The sequence below is a fragment of the Podarcis bocagei genome, assembly GCF_964188305.1.
Source record: "Podarcis bocagei genome assembly, chromosome: 7".
NCBI classification, from domain to species: domain Eukaryota; kingdom Metazoa; phylum Chordata; class Lepidosauria; order Squamata; family Lacertidae; genus Podarcis; species Podarcis bocagei.
Window position 1 is genome coordinate 48416266 of NC_138132.1, and position 21078 is coordinate 48437343.

General features: G+C 39.8%; 1 protein-coding gene and 1 long non-coding RNA gene across 2 annotated transcripts; one reads left to right on the forward strand and one right to left on the reverse strand.

Moving 5' to 3' along the window:
• Positions 1-4081: 4081 nt before the first annotated feature.
• On the reverse strand, positions 4082-19913 carry NAE1 (NEDD8 activating enzyme E1 subunit 1). The gene is made up of 20 exons (XM_081202716.1): positions 19763-19913; positions 18295-18398; positions 18149-18209; positions 17536-17566; positions 16731-16802; positions 15977-16056; positions 14970-15079; positions 14206-14315; positions 13433-13495; positions 12504-12567; positions 10983-11074; positions 10826-10885; positions 10610-10743; positions 9692-9767; positions 8266-8305; positions 7629-7715; positions 5743-5835; positions 5328-5442; positions 5193-5242; positions 4082-4540 (listed from the first exon to the last, which is right to left on the reverse strand). Exons 1-20 carry the CDS (start codon positions 19831-19833, stop codon positions 4431-4433), a joined length of 1623 nt encoding a protein of 540 aa, XP_081058842.1. The 5' UTR covers positions 19834-19913; the 3' UTR covers positions 4082-4430.
• Positions 19914-19962: 49 nt separating this feature from the next.
• Positions 19963-20957, forward strand: LOC308591796. The gene is made up of 2 exons (XR_014010269.1): positions 19963-20098; positions 20428-20957. It is a non-coding gene; the product is annotated as an uncharacterized lncRNA (long non-coding RNA).
• The last annotated feature ends 121 nt before the right edge of the window (positions 20958-21078 follow it).

Consider the following 21078-nt stretch of genomic DNA (forward strand, 5'->3'; position numbering starts at 1 on the left):
GATAATGGGAATTGTAGTTCCCAAACAGCTGGAGGGCAGAGTTTGGGGATGCCTGGGTCAGACTCTCCAAGAGACTCTTCTGCAGTCAGCACTCTCAACTAGATTAATTTTTTTTTAATTGGGAGATTGGGAATGCTCTGAGATGTAAATGGGTACAAATCAAAATCACGTTAGTACAAAATATCATGTGTAGTACACACACTAAGAGACCAAAAAAAGTCAGAAATGAAACATTAGAACCTCCTTGAGCCCATAGGACAGAGCTAGTTTTTCTTCTTAGTAAACCTGCCACACCTCTAATCACACCCCTACCATTGTTACAAAGTAGGTCACATTTCAGAAGGACCAGCATAGAATTAGATAGATTCAATTTTTATCCTACATTTAGTCCCCAAAACTCAAGAGTAATGGTTTCCCTTCTCTCACCACACCTCAGTCTTACTCCATATTTAATGTCTTTGGTAAGGTTACCAGATTTTTTTCAGTGAATCCGGGGACACTTTTCAATTTCCTACTACAGTAAATAGATGGATTTTGTCAGGGGACTGATTTGTAAATCCGGGGACTGTCCCCAGGAAACGGGGACATCTGGTAACCTTAGTCTTGGGGGATAAAAGTCCCAGGGTAGTTCTCATCCTGCCTCTGAACACTCACTGGAAGTGCCCCTGAAGCTTAACTTTCAATGCTGAGTTACAGATAGGTAGCTGTGTTGGTCTGCCATAGTCAAAATAAAAAAAATTCCTTCCTGTAGCACCTTAAAGACCAACTAAGTTAGTTCTTGGTATAAGCTTTCGTGTGCATGCACACTTCTTCAGATACACTGAAATAGAAGTTGCCAGATCCTTCTATATAGTGAGAAGGTGGGGAGGGGTATTACTCAGAAGGGTGGTGGGAATTGGAGATTGGCAGATAGCTGAGATGAGCCTGTTGACGACTCTTAACGACTGTAATAGGTCTTGCAGGAAAAGGCAAGGGGTGAGAAGGTGAGAAATGGCTTAGTCATGTATAATGAGATAAGAATCCAATGTCTCTGTTCAGACCAGGTCTATCCATTGTTTTAAGTTTGGTAATGAGTTGTAATTCAGCAGCTTCTCTTTCCAGTCTATTTCTGAAATTCCTTTGTAGTAAAACAGCTACTTTGAGATCTTGTATAGAATGTCCTGGGAGATTGAAGTGTTCTCCTACTGGTTTCTCTGTTTTGTGATTCTTGATGTCAGATTTATGTCCGTTTATTCTTTGGCGTAAGGTTTGGCCTGTTTGTCCAATATAGAGAGCTGAAGGACACTGTTGGCATTTGATGGCATACACAATGTTAGACGATGAGCAATTAAATAGTCCCGAGATGGTATGTGTGATGTTGTTGGGGCCAGTAATGGTGTTGTCCGGGTGTATGTGGCAGCAAAGTTGGCATCTGGGTTTATTGCAGGCTCTGGTGCCAGTGTCCGTGTTAAGTCTGGTTGTAGTATTATTGTGGGTTAGGAGTTGTTTAAGATTGGGTGGCTGTCTGTAGGCAATGAAAGGTCTTCCTCCCAGAGCTTGAGAAAGAGAACTGTCATTGTCCAGGAGAGGTTGTAGATCTCTGATGATGCGTTGAACTGTTTTAACTTGGGAGCTGTATGTGATGACTAGTGGTGTTCTGTTATTTTCTTTTTTGGGTCTGTCTTGCAGCAAGTTCTCTCTGGGTATCAGTCTGGCTCTGTTGATCTGTTGTCTAACTTCATCTGCTGGGTATTTTAGTTCTGAAAAGGTTTTTATCATCTGGACACATGGTCAACAGACCCTGGACACCTTTCACCAGAAATTCAATGATTTTCACCCCACAATCAACCTTACAATGAATCAATCTATGCAAGAAATACATTTTTTGGACACTACTATAAAAATACAGGATGGACGCATAGACACCACCTTATACCGTAAACCAACTGACCGACAAACATATCTACATGCCTCTAGCTACCATCCCAAACATACCAAACATACCAAACAGTCCATTGTATATAGCCAGGCACTACGTTACAGCCGTATCTGTTCCAATTCTACAGACTCTCACCTAAGGGATCTACAGCAAACCTTTTCAGAATTACAACTCATTACCAAACTTAAAACAATGGATAGACCTGGTCTGAACAGAGACATTGGATTCTTATCTCATTATACATGACTAAGCCATTTCTCACCTTCTCACCCCTTGCCTTTTCCTGCAAGACCTATTACAGTCGTTAAGAGTCGTCAACAGGCTCATCTCAGCTATCTGCCAATCTCCAATTCCCACCACCCTTCTGAGTAATACCCCTCCCCACCTTCTCACTATATAGAAGGATCTGGCAACTTCTGTTTCAGTGTATCTGAAGAAGTGTGCATGCACACGAAAGCTTATACCAAGAACTAACTTAGTTGGTCTTTAAGGTGCTACAGGAAGGAATTTTTTTATTTCAATGCTGAGGTTTAGGATCAAGGTGTCAGAATGTAAATTGTTCATTTTACTTGCCTTTGCCATTATTATTTTTTAAAAAATTGTTTGTGTTCCCTCCCCATCAGTAACATTTACCATAAGTTTCATGCCCTACTATTGAGCTTCAAGAGGCATGGAGTGGTGCAGTTTTAGAATCCAGACACAGCTCTGGATCTAAGCCTGTAAAATCAACACCTGTTTTCCAGTATTTTAAAACCAAAGTCACCCCACATATTTTTTTCAGGAAGGGGGTCACTTCAGAGGTGTGTTTTAAATATGGGAATTATTTCACCTCAGGTCAGACTTCCAGGTCTACTAGTTGGTGAGGAAGTAATTAATGTGCCATCCAGCCGTATTGGTTTGTCCATGAAAAATAAGGTGTACAAGTAATGCATGCACATGCACAAAGGTGCCTAATTCACATGAACAAAGATCACACATGAAAATGCCTCCACTGAAAAGCAGGGTGAGGCAATCCACAAGCTTTGATCTTCATTGGGTTGTTTTCACACATTTATTTTAAACACCAAGTGATAAAAATCCATATGTGAACACAAAGGAGCCACCTCTGCAACAGTGATAAGTTCAATTCACACAAAGCACTGGAACTGCAAGCAGATGGTAAATATTAAAATCTCATGGAAACCTGATCACCAAATAAAACATTTCATTTTACCTACTTAGTATGCCTTTTGCTTTAACAGAGCCAATACTATTAGCTATAGTCGACATGTCCAGCATGCCACAGCACCAAATCACTGTTTGGCTTACATGCATGAGCCCCTTCCTAGAATGCTGTTTCAAAATTGACATTAAACCCATGGAAGGGATTATCCCAAATCATATACTGTACTTCCTTGTTTTTGCCTGCCTGTAAATTGGGTAGTGAATAAATAATATGTACTCTTATATCACACTAGATCAGGCTTCCTCAACCTCGGCCCTCCAGATGTTTTTGGCCTACAACTGCCATGATCCCTAGCTAGCAGGACCAGCGGTCAGGGATGCTGGGAATTGCAGTCGCAAAACATCTGGAGGGCCGAAGTTGAGGAAGCCTGCACTAGAACTAAAATCCGTGTCAATTGATTTGTAATTTTAAACTTGCCTTTGATCCCATGGAGCCTCAGGACAGTTTAGAACAATCTTAAACTAGGGCACCTCCTCTTGTACAAAGTAACACCAATGTACCTACCAAGTATGATTCCCCACCACAAATAAATCCAATTCTTAAGCAGTCTCCTCTAATTCACTGGAACTAATGCTAACATGATCACGTATGTTTGTACAAACCATCTTCAAGTCCAAGTCTTTCAACTAATCCCATGAAAACATATTTAATCCTTTCCCCAGCAACATTACAGATACTAACAACTGAACTATTACTATCAGTAAAAGAGCAGAAGCAGTCAAACAAATATATTGGGAAGACCAAGAACAGCAGTTTCTAAAATTGCTATTACTACATATTCTCTTCCAGAATGCTTTAAATCTTGTTCATAGTTTAATATATTAATAATATTCAAAGGTGCATTGTGTGTTAGTGTGTTCATTGGTTTTTTTAAAAATCCTCTTTCTGAACAAAAGCAGCTTATGTTGAAAACAACACTCCATATTATTTGCTGTACATTTGCTTCAAAGAGGTATTTATTTAACACATAGGATAAGAAACACTTTTCGGAGTGATATGAGCAGGCTAATAGCAATGGTCTGTATTGGGTCCCACTCCCAATAGCACAGAAGAAAAATGCTGCTTACATCTAAAATAATACGATGCTGATAGTGATGACAGTCAAGCTATTCCAGTGCCTCTTATTAAAATACAAGATAAAAGTATTTATTACAGTTCAAAAGAACATTTAATAATCGTGAAAAATTACAAAGAAGGGAACTTGGCAGCAAATATAGCAGCAATCATTTACAGAACAAACTGCAAATTAAATGCAACCACAGTTTTAAACAATGTACTGTGCTTAGCCTATAACTTGAATGTTGCAGATGTCTGTGACATGCCATTGTAAATGTAGGTGTTATTAAAAATGACAAATTGTTTTGTAATTATTTTCACAGCCTCTTGAGCAGCAGCTCCTGTAAAACAGCAGGGGAATTGGAAGAGGAAGGAACAAAGTTAGAACTTCATAACTCAATTGATGCAATACAAAATTGTTTTTCTTCAACTGCCACTTTATGCCAGTGAACTGAAAATAGAGCATAACAATTCCCATAACCAACTTCACTCAGTGGTAGAGAGCACACAACTTATTAATTTTATGACATTTTTATACTGCTTTATATATAGACTCTTCAAAGCAGCATATAGCAAAATCCACGAACCTTGTTAAATAATATCTGTAGTCACATTAAAGCAGAGTCTACAACATGTTTCTTACCTTTAGCAATGTGTACACATTGGAAATATTTCAGTTTTGGAAATGATATAGATTGTTTTTATCATGGCTGAGTCAAATACACTACTATCTCATATCTTGAATTCTACATAGCATGTATTCCAAATACTATATATTCCAGAGACATTTTAATTTTGACAAGTAGGTTTAAAAACAATTCAAAATGAACACTTCATTGTGCACCTTCCATCTCTACAAATCTATGATTCTATTATTCTTACATCATTTTTAAAACTAGTCTTAAAAAAGAGAATATAAAGCTGTAATATTTTTTCACGTGCTAATAAGTGTACAGCTAGAGAAGAACTGGTTAAAATTATAGTATTTCTTACCTCCCAAAAATGCTGCAATCATATGTGGCTCAGCAGCTCCATAGCGACAACTACATAGGAAAAACAACATTGTAAAATTTGTAATACCAAAACAAAATCCAGGAAAACTTTATTTTTATTTTATATAGTACTTACAATTCATGAACGTAATCATCCTTCACTGTTACAGGTAATCCATATTCCTGAAGAAAACTGTTGAGGCAAGATTTCAGTTTTCCAATGTCATCTTCCACTTGATAATTATAAGCACCTGGAAATGATTTTTTTAAAATTGCACATAGATATAATTTTTGTAAGAGAAGATATTTTTTTAAAAAATCAAATGATTTAATAAATCTCTGCAATCTAATTTGTAAAATATATAGAGGCATAATAATGGTATATGCCTCAACCACACAATTAATCTATATATTTATGAACACAGAATATTATTAAGGTTATACCCTAGGGCCACTTAAGGAAATTTTCAATTTATTCAATTTATCCATTTTACTAAACACATATTTTGCTAACAGTGTTGCAAACTGGGCAATATTAAAATCAAATTTACCTGGATATCTCCCATGGTGTTTAAAGAATCTATCCACAGCTCGTAACATTAAGTACAGCACCATCTCACTATCAGGGTTATCCATATGGGAAACTTTAAGGGAAAAATAGTGTTAATTGTGTACCAATAAGCTGAAGAAAAGTGTTGCATTGCTTTTATAAAAATCCTAAAATCACCTGAACTGAAATTCATTTTCACAAGAAATTGGTTACACAAACATCTCTGTATGGTTTGTGAATTACAGTCAACAGACATAAATGTGTTTGACCAACACTGGCCTTTGGGGAGCCAAATGCTGTGATAGGTACTGCCTGCTCGCTAAGGTCTATGCTCTGGGATAAGTGCTCAAGAGGGTGGTTGCCACCGAACCTCAGCTCTTGGATGAAGATGATTATCTAGACCCATTCTTGGGTTCCAGCCCAGTTTCAGAACCAAAATGGTCTTGGGTCTCTTTAGATGGATGACCTCTGTTAGGAGAAAAGGAGGAATGAAACTCAGTAACATCCCTTGGATTGCTCAGCAGTTTTTGATATAATTAACCATGGTATTTTGCTAGAACAGCTCAGTGGCTTGGGTGTCAGAAGACACAGTGGTTCCACTCCAACCTGCAGGGTGGATTTCAGGCTGGTAGTCTTGAGGGAGAACAGCCGGGTCTCTGTGAGATTTCCCAACATACAGTCATGTCTCCCATGCTATGTAACATCTGTATGAAACTGGTGAGGCCATCAGGGATTTGAGGGCAGGGTGCTAGCAATACACTGATGACACCCAGCTTTGTTCTCCTTGGCATCTGACTCAGGTGTAGTCTACAAGTTCTTGATTGGGCTTGGATATAATGGTGGGCTCAATAAGCTGAGACTGAACTCCAACAAGATGGAGGGCTTGTTACAGCTTTGGCTGATTTGTCGGCTACAGTCATTCCCACAGTCATGGCATGGGTAGCCATGCCACAGTGACTGGAAGCTTCCCAGATAGAGATAGATAAATGACTGTAATGTGCTCTGCATGGGGCTGCCCTTGGAGATGATCTGGAAGCTGCAGCTTATTCAGAATGCAGCCACCTTATTACTGAGTAGATTGGAATACCAGGATGATGTTAACACTAGTCCTGAAGGAGCAACAATGGCTACCCATGTGCTACGAGGCAAGATGCTTGTATTAATTTATAAAGCCCTAAACAGCTTGAGAGCTAAATATGTATCTTCTCTCCTGCTGATGAATTAAAATCGGGGTGGTGGGGAGCCCTGTTAATGTTTCCACCTAGGTATGATATCTGCTATGCAGCAACCCATTTAACAGCCTCCACTGTAGAGCCCCAATTGTGGAATATTCTCCCTCTTAAAATTCATTATAAGCTGTTTTGTTTTCTGCTCTGCATGTATTTATATCACTATGCTGCTGTTACATTGTATTTTAGTTCTGTTGTGTTATATCTCACCCTGGGCTCATTGTGATAAGAGGGTTAAAATGTTTTAAAATAAACAAAGGGAAGGATTGATCATGTGACAAGCATTTGAGGTTTTTCCCCTTAGAATTTTTCCTACTAAGTTAGCATGAATGGTTCATGTATGATCTACAGATCTAACAAAATAATTTCTGAAATTTGTTTTCACCAAGAAATAGCAAAAGCAAGTTGCACTTTCACTCTCTTCATCACTGCTGTAACCATTAGCATATCCCATCTATAATAAGGCACAAAGATCAAAGCTACTTTGGGGTCACACATTTCCCCGTAACTAAGATCCCAATTCCATTTTCCATGTTACAGCAGAAACAAAGCAAACAACAGAATGACATAATCCCTTTCAGGTCATTATTTCCACATCACTGTCTGCAGATGAAAACACAGTAAAAGAAGACTGTAGATAATAAAGTCATGTTCTTACTGATCTCATCTTTGTTTGAAGTATTCAATCCATACTCTTCAGAAAGAGATCTACACCGCACTACTTGAAGAAATGCTGAATTAGTGCCTAAATAGAGTTGGGAAGGAAGATAAGAGAGAAAAATATGTGTAATGAAGGGATAGCATTTTTAAAAAACAAAAACAACTAGCCCTTGAAACCTAATCATTTAAACAAAAAACAAAAAAAGGATAAACCTGGCAATTATATAAAATTCACTGAGTTATTTTCTAGTGGCTTTGTAAGGATTTGAACCTCCTGGTCCACAGAAACGCTAATGTGAGATGCTTCAAACAAGGATAGATTTTCTCCAGCCACTAGAATGACACCAAAAACTCTGTAGAGACAGAAATCTTTATGCATATACAGTCATGTGAAAAAGAAAGTACACCCTCTATGAATTCTGTTTTACATATCAGGACATAGTAACAATCATCTGCTCCTTAGCAGATCTTAAAATTAGGTAAATGGAACCTCAGATGAACAATAAATGACATGTGTCATGATTTATTTAACAAAAATAAAGCCAAAATGGAGAAGCCATGTGTGAAAAACTAAGTACACAGTAACAAAGACAATGTAACACAGTATAAGCTGAGAGAAAACCATGAATACTTACAAAGTAGTTTCAGTTCTTTCTGAGAAATAGATTCTGGTGCCTATGAAATAAAGTGTCATGTTAACATGCCAATTCTCTTAACACAATTGTTTTTAAAATGTTCATTAGATGTTTGAAGTCACATTTATTTAAGTAGAATAATCTTATTAAGCAGCCACTTTCTCCTAATTCCGCATTGTCATAAGAATAAGTAGCAAATAAGACAAGAAAATTGAGGAATATTGCCTTGATTCAGTAAGACTGATAGTGTTTAAGAAAGTGTATGCTCAATATAAATTTGCTGCTTTGGTGTAAACTGCTTTGTTGCATTATCTTTTTAAAAAATGGTATTATGTGGTAATGATTTTCTAGTGGTGAAATTTCTGCTGTTGGATGAGCTGCTCCAACGTCACAAAAGAAAAAAAGGCCATAGGGAAAGAAAGACATTGATCTCTGTTCCCACTGGATGCCAGCAAGAGAAAAAAGGCGGGGAAGCATAGGGTGGGGGAAGAGTTTGGGTTTATTTATTTTTTAACTTTGAAGGGGGAAAGAAAAAATAGGCAGAATCAAAGAACTGGTAAGGTAAGAATAAAAAAACAAACGAAAGAGTGAGGAGCAAGTTTAAACATATTCTGTCCCAAGGGAAGGAAGGAAAGGAACTGTAGTGGAGGCGAAGACTCAGGAACTAGCTGATGCTTTGGTACCATGTGACCCTGCCATAGGGCAGTGAGTATGTTAGCCCACACTTTACTGAATGCCTCCATCACACAATTCCTATGAATTAGAATCTTCCATGAATTTTAACGGCTGTAACATTCATCCCGGTCACAATGAAACAAGGAAAGTCACATGAACAGTGGTGTCTTTTAGTTAAAGGCTCCATACCAACACGGGACGCAGGTGACGCTGTGGGTTAAACCACAGAGCCTAGGAGTTGCCGAGCAGAAGGTTGGTGGTTCGAATCCCTGCGACGGGGTGAGCTCCCATTGCTTGGTCCCTGCTCCTGCCAACCTAGCAGTTCAAAACCACGTCAAAGTGCAAGTAGATAAATAGGTACCACTCTGGCGGGAAGGTAAACGGCGTTTCTGTACACTGCTCTGGTTCATCAGAAGCGGCTTAGTCATGCTGGCCACATGACCCGGAAGCTGTACACCAGCTCCCTCAGCCAATAAAGTGAGATGAGCACAGCAACCCAAGTCGGCCACGACTGGACCCAATGGTCAGGGGTCCCTTTACCGTTACCATCCCAACACAATATGTTAATTTATCATTTTTTTTAAAAATCTACTCGCAATTATCAACAGTTCTGTCGCTCAAGTACAAATCTGTGAGTACAGATCATTAGCTCTTTGGATTGGGTCATTATATAGGAGCCACTTTCCATGTTAAGATAGAGAAGGGAGATTAAAGAGTAGGAAGATTCAAAACATAACTTTCATTAGCTCACCTTGCCTAATGACTGGAGCAGTTTGGCAGCATAGTTAGCCACAGCTTCGGCGTCTTTCTTAGCTTTGTCACGATATCTTTTTAAAAAGGGGCAAAAACGTAAAACTTCAGTAAGACCAATTCCAGAAATCAATAGGCTTCATCTACATCAATATTCATTCTCATGTTACAGGTTGTCAAAGACAAATGGAAAGACAGGGACTGTGCCAGCTTCCTAAGATCTATTTGTATCAAAATTGATACTCAGAAGGGCATTATTACTTTATATGTTTTTGTACCGAAACAGGACTCTCTGTACAAAACAGGCATGTGAGAAACGGCCACTGAAAACTATTAATATTGTCATCTGCTCGAATTCACTTATCAGGAAGATGAACACAGTTAAGGGAACAAATACCTTTATGGCTAAGTAGTTAGTAGAATGAGCAGCATTCTAAAGATTGTAGTCCCAGAACTTACTTCTGAGAACTGCTCTGTAAGTGAATTACAGGTAATGGTGCATTGGCAATTCGTTTGTGGCTGAAAAAAATGCTATGGGGGAAAATACACATTTGGTTCCCTTTTATTGAGCTCTGAAGGAAGAAATGCTAGAGATCATGGAGCAACAAAAACCATTCAAATCTACATGTGCTGCTATACAGCTGCTATATATGGGTGACTGTCGTGTCACACATGCTGATATTGCTAGTCCAATTGGATCACAGGCCCTAAGAAGGTGGCAGACTCTCCTTCCCTGGAGGTTTTTAAGCAGAGGTTGGATGGCCATCTGCCATGGATGCTTTAGTTGATATTCCTTCATTGCAGTGGGTTGAACTAGATGGCCCTTGGGATCCCTTCCAAGTCTACAATTCTATGATTTGTGTGTGTGTGATCATTCAATATTTAATATAATATAAAGCAAAAAACAGACAATACTTACATATTTTGCAGCTTGATAAATTTACTAGAATCTGCTATCATATCTGGAATTGTGCCCCGGACAGGTAAATTTCCTCGACCCTCCTTTGCCACAAATTCCTTTACAGCTCGAACCAAGATCCAAAAGTGTGGACTCTTAAGGGTAAAGAAAAATATCACACTAACTTTTTCTATTTAGATAAGCAGAATACAGTGGCAAGCTGTTTGTGTTTATTACCTGCTTTGAAAGAGTGATACAACGATCGTCACTGAAAATGTCTTCAATACAACCTGGTATCTAAAGGAGGGTGGGGGGAGAACAAATTTAAGAAAATTTTCCCACAAAGGATTCAGTAATTATGCGGCTAGCATACTGTGGAGGAATCTTATTTTACCTTAGTAGCAGTTACAGCTGTGTTCACGTTTTTAATAGCTTCTTCAAAGTTTTCTTCATCTTCTAGGCCTCCATTTTCATTTTTCAAGATTCCTAATAACAAGAGAAAAAGCAGGACTTTAAACACAGATGATCTTCATTATTCTTTAGCTCCTTAAAATTCAAGTGACTTTGTCAGGTTCTCTTAACAGTTGATACTTCGGGCATTTTTATGTAAATTGCCTTGAGGTAGTGGTTTATAAGATTAATACATTAATGATGGTGATGATAAAAAATAGTAATACCATTTATGCATATTTTACATGTATTCTTAAAGCACAACACAGCTCAAGATAAAGCTGCAACGCTAAACCATTGTTTAGTTCTACATAGATGAACCTCCGAAGTGAAGCCCCTGCTCACACACCCCCATACGGCTGGGAGGAAGATTTCTGCTTAGTTTTATAGTGCTGTGTACAATCTAGGGATCCTGATTTAAAACACACACAAAATGGTTATTTAAACAGGACAGCTTTATAAGCTGTATTTTGAAGTTGGTTTCCTTTAGAAACTAAGCATTGCTAGCTTGAAATATGGGCCCCTGGCTTGCACACAATGCTAAGCGAAGATTCTTTGAAAGTGAAACTAAACTCAGCAGCAGGATAATATAATAATAATTTATCATTTCTACCCCGCCCACCTGGTTGAGTTTCCCCAGCCACTCTGGGCGGCTCCCAATCGAGTGTTAAAAACAATAGAGCATTAAATATTAAAAACTTTTAAATTAAATATTAAAATATTAAAAACAGGGCTGCCTTCAGAAATCTTTTAAAAATAGGATAGCTGCTTATTTCCTTGACATCTGATGGGAGGGCGTTCCACAGGACGGGTGCCACTACCAAGGATGAAAGGGGACAGAGTGTGTGAGAGCCTGATGCTTCACTCAGACTTGTAAAGGCTCATTCATATAGTGCTAAGTCCCGGGTTAACTCATGAGCACCCCGACCCGCTTGATGCTACAATTTTCATGATCCCTGACGCCGTTTACCTTCCCACCAGAGTGGCTATGTTGGCTGGGGCTGATGAGACTTGAAGTCTAAGAAAATCTGGAGGCCATAGATTAGCCCCCCCCCCGGCCCATATTAATATATAAAAATGCACAGTGGTGCCTTGCAAGACAAAAATAATCCGTTCCGTGAGTCTCTTCGTCTAGCGGTTTTTTGTCTTGCGAAGCAACCCTATTAGCGGCTTAGCGCTATTAGCGGTTTAGCGGCTATTAAAGGCTTAGCAGCTTAGCGGCTAAAAGGCTATTAGCGGCTTAGGAAAAGGGGGGGAGCGAAAAAAATCTCAAGACTCGCAAGACATTTTTGTCTTGCGAAGCAAGCCCATAGGGAAATTCGTCTTGCGAAGCACATCGAAAAATGGAAAACCCTTTCGTCTAGCGGGTTTTTCGTCTTGCGAGGCATTCGTCTTGCGGGGCACCACTGTATTTTAAAATCCTGCACCTTTGGTATATTGCTAATAAGCTCTTGCTTGACATTACCTTGCCTAATCATCTCTCGGAAGGCTTCCTTTTCTTTGTAGTTCTTAGGCATCTGTCCACTGTTCTAAATAGAAAAGTTATATATGTGAACTATGTAAAAACATAGAGCAGCCAACCAGCAATGGAGTATTGAGTATGCATCTGTGTTCCAGCAAATAGCAGAAATTGTTCTTTGGGGTACTATTTCCCATATTTCTAACCATGTCTGATCAGGGGTAAGCTATCCAGGCATTTATTCTCTTTTTAATTTCTATAAAGAGAAATCTTTACTTGTTTTAACATTTACATTAAAAGCAATCGTCAATATTTAACCAAAACAGCAGCAGGATCTCATGCTTAATCAAAGACGATAAATCAAGGCAAGTGCCTGATACAGTTGTGTGCTGGTGCAGCACCCAGGTACGGAATCATACAAGGTTCAATTGAGCCCTATCCCCTCCCCACTCCCCAGAATACAGGCCAACCTGGAACACAAATAAGGCAGAAAATGGGGTCTGAATAGGGATATGGGAAGTGCATACAGACCTTCAATTGCCTGAAACAACTGCCTGCCCATGAACTTACATGCTGAAATTGGTGGGTGAGGGATAAAAGAGAAGACAAGGGAATAGGGTATTACTGAATCCTGGGAGGATTCCCATGCAGGTACTTTGCCTATATGCAATCAGATTTTAAAAAATATTTTTGTTCCAAATAAATATATCTGGAGAGCACTCAACTGGTTTGCTTTTTAGCTGCATATCTACACACAATCTGGCTGTTTAAATTGAGTTGGTCAGTAGGATTTAAGCAGCCAGCTACACACCAGACTGCAGCCTCTGTCCTAAAACATATAATAATAGCACTTAAGCTTCTTTGAGAAGCTTAATTTCCATAGTGCTGAAAAGAAAGAGCCAATATGTTAGAATATTACCATGGTGTCTACATACTTCATTATGCCATTTTTCTAGATACTTGGATATGATCACAATCCATGGAATGTGGCTGTGTTCCTGCAAATGCAAAATTATACTTGTTTTAAACAGATGAATACAGCAGCCCTGAAGCATGGAAGCTGTTGAACTAAGTACAGGTTCAATGTACCACAAAAATTTAGCATCCAACAAAAACAGATAAATTAACTGAACTGCTTTCAATAAACAGGTGTCATTAACATACTTGCAGCATCATTCTTCCAATTTGTGCAACAGATCTGTAGAACCCACACAACTTCCTCAGCTTTATGAGTTTGCATGTGACTTTGCAAGTTGCCCATTAGTGAAGACACAGAATTTTCTTCTGGTTTAAAATCCCAACAGCATTCAGGTGTGGCCATAAAGCCTTAAATAATATGATTTAGTTATTTTGAGCTATTCAATGCTTCTCGGGCTAGTTGCTGTGGTTTTACAATAAGCTTATGTTGGAAGTGTATGGAGAAGCAAACATGTAATGAAGGATCTGGTTCAAAAAGTATGCTTAGCAATTTTTTCTTCAAACAGGCCTCACACTGCTTATCTCATGGAATCCTACTGCAGCATTAAATTCTTCAAAATAAAACCAGAACCTAGAATAGGTGAATTCACTGAAAGTCTCAAACTCAAAGCACTATATTTAAAAAGAGTCTTTCGTAGGCATTAGTTACAGCCTGTAAGCCACTTCTCTTAAAATGATTGTGTGGATTGTCTCTAAAGCCTGCACCCATATTGCTAGAGCTTATACTAACCTTTTTCTCCATATGATCCAAATCATAAGACTGAATGTGCTCCTTCAGTTCTGGAAAAGGATTGTCCAGTCTCAAATCATCCAATGCATTGTCTGGGTGAGATTCCACAACTATCAAAATATTGAAGGAGATTTTGATTTGAAAGAAAAGTTGATGATAACATATTCAACTTTACATGCTATTTATCAACATGGTCCATCTAGCTCAGTGTTATCTACACTGATAGGCAATGTTTTCTAGGATTTCAGACAGGGTTTTCTTCCAGACCTACCTGTAAATGCCAGAGATTGAACCTAGAACCTTCTACATGCAATGCGGATACTACCACTGAGTAATGCCCCTTCCCCTCTGGAAAAACCTACTATTTGCTGGAGAAATGGCATACAATAAAAAGTAGAGGTAGTCAGATCTACAGCTTGGGACTGGATTTTACATCTAATTTTGCTACCAACAAGATGAACTACATTTCTAGATTATTTTTTAGTATGTTCACTCACTATGAAACACACTGCAGTGTCTCAGAAAATATGTCATGTTACAATTCAATAATAATAACATTTTAAAAGATGGGCATGTATAAGCTATAAGGCAGAAGTGGCCAACATGGTATCTTTCTGATGTTGTTAGACTACAACTCCCATCATCCCTGCCCACTGCCCACACTGGCTTGGCCAATACAAGCTGGAAACCAACAATAATTGTAAGGCACCATGTTGACTACCCCAACATAGGAGAAGCTCTTAATTATTAAATGAATCTCTTACCTGGGTGTTCTTTAATAATGATTCTCATATATCCTATTAATCCGTAAGTCCTACAAACTAATAGCGGAATGTTATAATTCCAAAGGACTTCGGCAAGCCTGAGTAATGTACTGAAAAATATTAAGATATGGAGTCAGATCAAGAGAACAAAGAGAAAGAGAGAGAGAGAGAGACTGCTCTATTGCAAAAAAGAAATCTTTTTTCTTTAATAGCAGTCCACAGCCTGTATTTCTGTTGAACATAAAGTTAAGCAATCACAAAAGTTATTTTAACCAGCACCTCAAGATACAGTGTATCTTAAATAATTCAAATTTATTGTTTTCAGTATATTATGACAAAATAGCGAGCAATGTAGCAACTTTTTCTGAATCTTTATCAACTTTTTCTGAATCTTTATCAGAGTATAGAGATGACTGAACTCCTTTCATTATCAAGATGCAGGCCACAAATTAAGTAGAGAATTCCTTTATAAGGAATGGTAGGTTAAGAAGTTGATTACCACAGCAGATCTCCTTAGGGCCAAACAAAGCATTTAGAAACAAATGCAGCACTGGGAAATCAGACTGTTGTTTCTTTACTACAAAGCTAAGGGCAGAAATAATTTATGCACGTTCCCTTTGCAACCCCCACTTCGTTCCCAGACATGCATTTTCTGAGTCGGGTATGGACAAAACATCTAGGGAGAAAGGTTGCAAGGACACAATTTCCACACCTACCCCTTTACAATACCTAAGGAACTCAGGTTTCTAGAACATCTAGTTTGGCCCTTATCTAGTGAATTTCCCAGCCAAGTGTGTATTTTTTTTGTTTCAGTGGAATGGCAATAGCTAGAGGAAAACACAACTTAACTAAATGGAATTGTGCTCAAACATAATGGAAATCACTTGGATGTAAGCATTAAAAACAAGGATGACACACTAGCTTTCTCACGTAATTTACATATTCACTGGAAAAGCCTGAAGAATATTTGCATTTTACATGATAATGTTAATTTGATTCTTGCTTACCTCTCTGGGAGTTGAGTTGCAATCACTATATTAAACCGGCAGAAAAATGAAGGATCATTGTCCAGAAGTTTATCTGGACTCTTAAGAAAATGCATTAGACACATACATATTAGATCATAAAGCAATTACACATAGAAATATTAAACATTAGTTTCACTTATTGAGCTAAGTGCATGAATTGCAAACTTACTTTTAATATGCACATATATGTAGGACTACGGTTAACTTAACCCCACCTAAATTTAGAATTTTTCTAAATCCTATAGATATGAACAAATCAACCCCTGGAATTTTCTGTGCCTCACATTCAAGCATCAATCAAGGCATCAACCACATAAACATAGCAGTTACCTCATTCACGCTGCACAGAACAGTGATGACTGTATGGCACAATTTGGCCAAGATTCACTGTCACATGTACACTCTTTAAAGCTGCATTAACAACTGCCAAGCTCACCCTACTTTTGGAGTAAATCTATGTTCTGCTATAATATCAATTCACACAACATGGACAGGATTTGCTATTTAAAGTGTGGCTGATGATGCCTTTTCACATCAGACCTTTCCACAGTGATGACAAAGGGTGCTGTGGAGGAGGCAGGATGCTACACAACTCAGCTGGCTTGGATACCATTTCCCTTCACTTGTAATTCTCCAGTTGCATGCCATGGTTATAGGTGGCACATGCAACCTTCTATTTTATACTTCTCCAATTGCCAACACTCCATTATACACAAGGATGCTTGCTACAAACCTCTTCCACGAAATTTCCGGAGACATCATTATTCAATTCTTGTAATAGTTCTGTGGCACACTGAGCTCGATTCTGTTTAAAAATAACAATTGGAAATATTAGACTGTTATGACTACAATCCCATGCATGCTTACAAACTTCTCTCACAAGCGTTTTCGGTGGGGATGCAGAGAGGGATGTTCCCTCTCCTTGTTGGCTCTCTCCTTGTCGTCCTTCTGTCAGTACGTGAAGACTTTCTTGTTCCAAAAGTTTTTTAGGAACTGACTGCTTTGAATGAAATGGCTGTGCTGTGCTGTTTTTATTGCAGTTATTTGTATATATATAGTTTTGATTCTCTATCAACATTTAATTGCTTTTAATGACTGTTTCCCCATTGCATATTTTTAGCTTTTCTTATTTTTATCTGTAAGCTGCATTGTGTCCCTGTCAGGGAAAAGGTGCGTATTGATACTACTACTACTACTTCTTCAGTGGAATTTACATTTAAATCAACATACGAAGAACTAGCTCCAAGGGCAGCCCCACATAGAACACATTACAGTAACCCAGCCTCAAGGTTACCAACACATAGAGTGGTCAGGTTATGTACTGCTGATGAAAAGTGGTGATGAAAAGCTAAAGCACCACTTTAGCTAATGGGGCCTCCCGCTGCCGCCAGAGCACGATTTCTGTTCTCATCCTGAAGCAAAGTTCTTAACCCGAGGTACTATTTCTGGGTTAGCGGAGTCTGTAACCTGAAGCGTATGTAACATGAAGCATATGTAACCCGAGGTACTGCTGTACAGCACATTTAATATTTTCTTACCTGGCCAATGCTGCTTCTTTGCAGGAAAAAACTAAAAAAAGCAGAAAAAGCAACCACACATTTTAGAGTTTTAACTTGATGAAACATTTCTGGAAATAAAAGATATCACTCTATGGAATGTACCCCAAGAAAACAGCCCAACCACATTTCCTCTCTCCAATAGGAATGTTCTTGCTGGAATTAATATTTTGGATTTCTGTAATTCAAGTGATTACGGCCCTCTCAACAACAGAACATTGAGACAGTGGAAAAATGCAGGAACAGGACCCAGTCAGTCCCAGTGGGGCTTACTCTAAGCACCAATTCATTTATCAGTGCTTATAACAAGTCTCACTTGCCAAAGACCAACCAAGAGCACATTCCCAGTTGTTTCTGCATAGCCACATCTTTACTTGCCCTACACTCTACACCACTGTGCTCCTCAGAGCTCCACCGAATTCTTCGCATGTATTTTAAATGGTAATTTTGAAATAGGCCTGGTACAGACAGAACATTGCCCAACCTTCCAATCATAAAGTTTAGAGGTCAGCAGTGTCCCTATGGGTTTGCAAGCACCTCACCTCCCACACCTAATCACACTCCTTCATTTACAGAACTATGGTGCACACATTACCTATTGCCAACATCTTCACCGGTGACTTGATTCCCATCAACAATTGTAAACGATCCAACACCTTGAAGAAACAAATAAACATGGTGCTTACACCAAATTACAACTTTTCTACTCAATGAAAGTTGCACATTTGTTTTTATTTATACCTGGCAGAACTAAGTTTTTGAGGATCTCAGTTCCTGTGGCTGTTGCATTTATCACACAAACGTGTGCAGATTCTAAAGCTTCTTGTCCGTGGTCACCCCATAATCTGCAACACAAAAACACAGACACCATCAACATTCCTAATTCAAATTTTGAGAGAGGATACATACAAGAAACTGATGCACTGATGAAGGATGCTTCAGAACATCACTGTTAAGTGTTGCTTCTTTAGATAAGCATGGAACTGAGTATCTTAAAAAAAAACAACTAACAGATGAAATAAGAAGTGACTAGTCTTGAAAATGGAACAGGACAGAAACTTTCGTATAGTAATTATAGTGTTAGACCAAGATTGGGGAACAAATAGCTATCCTGATGTTGTTGGATTCTCAATTCCCAGAAGCCCCAGCCAATATGGCCAATAATCAGGGATAATGGGATGTATTTGGGGAGGACTACAGGTGTTAAGACTTTGACTATAAAGATCCAGGTTCAAAATCCCATAAAACTTACTAGGTGGTCTTGGACTATGCACCATCTCTCAGCCTCATCCACCTAATAGAAATACTATGATGATGTGGCCCTGAACTCCTCAGAGGGAGAGCACAATACAAATCTGTCAGAGTGAGAGAACAGTTGGCTAAAAGAAGAAGAAAGCTTGATTTCTAACAGACTCAAGTTAGAAAATATCTGTAATATCTGTATGGTTTTGGAGCACTTTAAGGAAGTTTGTAAGCACTATTTGTAATATTTATACAGTGCTTAAAGCTCCAAGGAACTCAGGCTGATGTGAACATAGGTCTTCCCCTTCCATCATCATAACAAGCCAGTGAAGCAGGGTACACAGAGAGCCTTTAAATCTGCACACACAACAAAGTGCTCCTTTCGGTCAGAGGCTTTTTGACTGTCGCTGGGAACAATATAAAAGATACACTAGAACTTGCTAGGGAAGAAGAGGAATCTGTTAAAAGTGAAGCAAGTCCCTGAGATGTATACCTGGCATAGGAAGGAGAGAGATCTCTGCTGGAGGTGGGGTGCACCTGTCCAGCGTAAGAAGCCCCCGATCACCCACTGAGCTCCATGGCCAATGGGAGATTTGAACCTGCGTCTTCCCAGTCCTGAACAACCGCTGTAAGCACTAGACCCGCACTGCCTTTGTAAAAGTTTGTTAAGGGAGCTCTTCGCTTTTGTTTTTAAGCCCTAGGCTTAGCCAACAGAGGGAGGCCTTGGGCGCGAGGAGATGGAGGGCGTCCCGGCTCCGGTGCTGCCGAGGAAAGTCCCCTGAGCGGCGACTGGACCATCCTGGGGGCGCCCCTAGGAAACAGCCAAGGAAGGATCCTGCCCTGGCAGAGCCTCTCCAAGCCCCCTGCCCAACCCGCCTCCCTACAAGTGGCAACGCGAGGCCGTCCGTTCCCCCTGCGCTGCGCCCAACTAGCCCTCGCTCTCCTCCTCCTCGCCCTCCAGGCCCACCTGAGCTGCCGGTCGTAGCGCTGCTCCTTCAGGCTGACTCTGCCCTGCTGCTGCTGCACCGTCGCCGCCATGACGCCCCTTCGCCGAACCGAGGACGGTCCTCTCCGCCGCACTTCCCCAAGCCTTCCTGAAGGGGCGCAAGAATGCTCAGCGTCCGCCAACGCGCTTGCGCAAGCCGGCAAGCTCCGCCGGCAATTCGCTGCTTTTGCTTGACGGGCAGGGTCGCTCGTCCCGCCTCCTCCCGCGGCGCGGCGCTTTGGTGGATGGGAAGTCGGCCGCTGGTGCCGCGGGCAGCGTCTGTTGCTGTTTACTGTGGGATCGGCGTGGCTTATGCGCGTAGGTTCCCGCACACCTTCCTTGGCATCCTCCTCCCAAATAAATGCGGCATCGTGGATTTGCCAGTAGTATGCGACTGAATCCCACTGGAGAACAGCGGCAGCCTAGGAGCGCCCTTTCTGATAAGGAAAGTGGTGAGGATGAGGAAATGCACAGGAGAATGAGAGAATATTTGCTTTTATGCAGGGCGCTTCTCGTTGGACCATGCCTTCAGTGTAGATAATACAGACCAACGGTCTGACTCGTATAAGGCAGCTTCCTATGCTCCTCTCAAGCGCCATTATTTTGTATTTTATTACGTATTTCGTGCTCTCATTTTGTATTTTTAGGTGGTGAACCGCCCTGTGATCTTCGGGTGAAAGGCGGAATACAAATTTAATAAATACTAATAATTTCCTGGTGCACATCTCCATCATTTATTGCAGAAAAGATTGGTGGGGAGAGAGCAGGCATGTTGCGCAAGAACTCCCAATTGTACAACTTGAGTTTGCTGGCATGTGACTAAATCCCACCTGAAAGTAGCAACAACCTGGAAACACCCAAAATTCAGTTGGGTTACTCCTAGTGCTAAATAGGTGCGAATGGTATGCTCACCTTACAGAGCAGTCCTATGTAAACCTGTTCAGAAGTTATGAGCTCCGTGGGAATTCCCCTCTGCAACTTTAATGTTATAATGGAGAGATGATTTACTGCAAGTGAATGTTTCCTGTTTCCCAGCTTTCTTATCTCACATTATGCTTTTTTCTGGCTTTGTATTTGCTGTGTCAATACTGTACATTCTTCCCCATTCTGGGATTGTAGCAACGGTTAAGTATTTGGCATTCTGCTTATTGAAATAAAATGGCAACATTTTAAGATTTATTGTCTTCTGTGACTACCCTATTGTAGATAGTCTGGAAATGGATCACTGTTTCATAATTTATATCAAAAGAACACTGGTACAGAAAGCATATAGGTTAAAAATATTGGACATAATCCCA

Coding starts and splice junctions, on each gene's coding strand:
- NAE1 (XM_081202716.1), bottom strand. CDS start 19,833: ATGGCGGCGACGGTGCAGCAGCAGCAGGGCAGAGTCAGCCTGAAGGAG. Junction 15,080..15,976: donor GCAACTCAACTCCCAGAGAG/GTAAGCAAGAAT, acceptor AATATTTTTCAG/TACATTACTCAGGCTTGCCG. Junction 9,768..10,609: donor TTTATCAAGCTGCAAAATAT/GTAAGTATTGTC, acceptor CTTTTTAAAAAG/ATATCGTGACAAAGCTAAGA.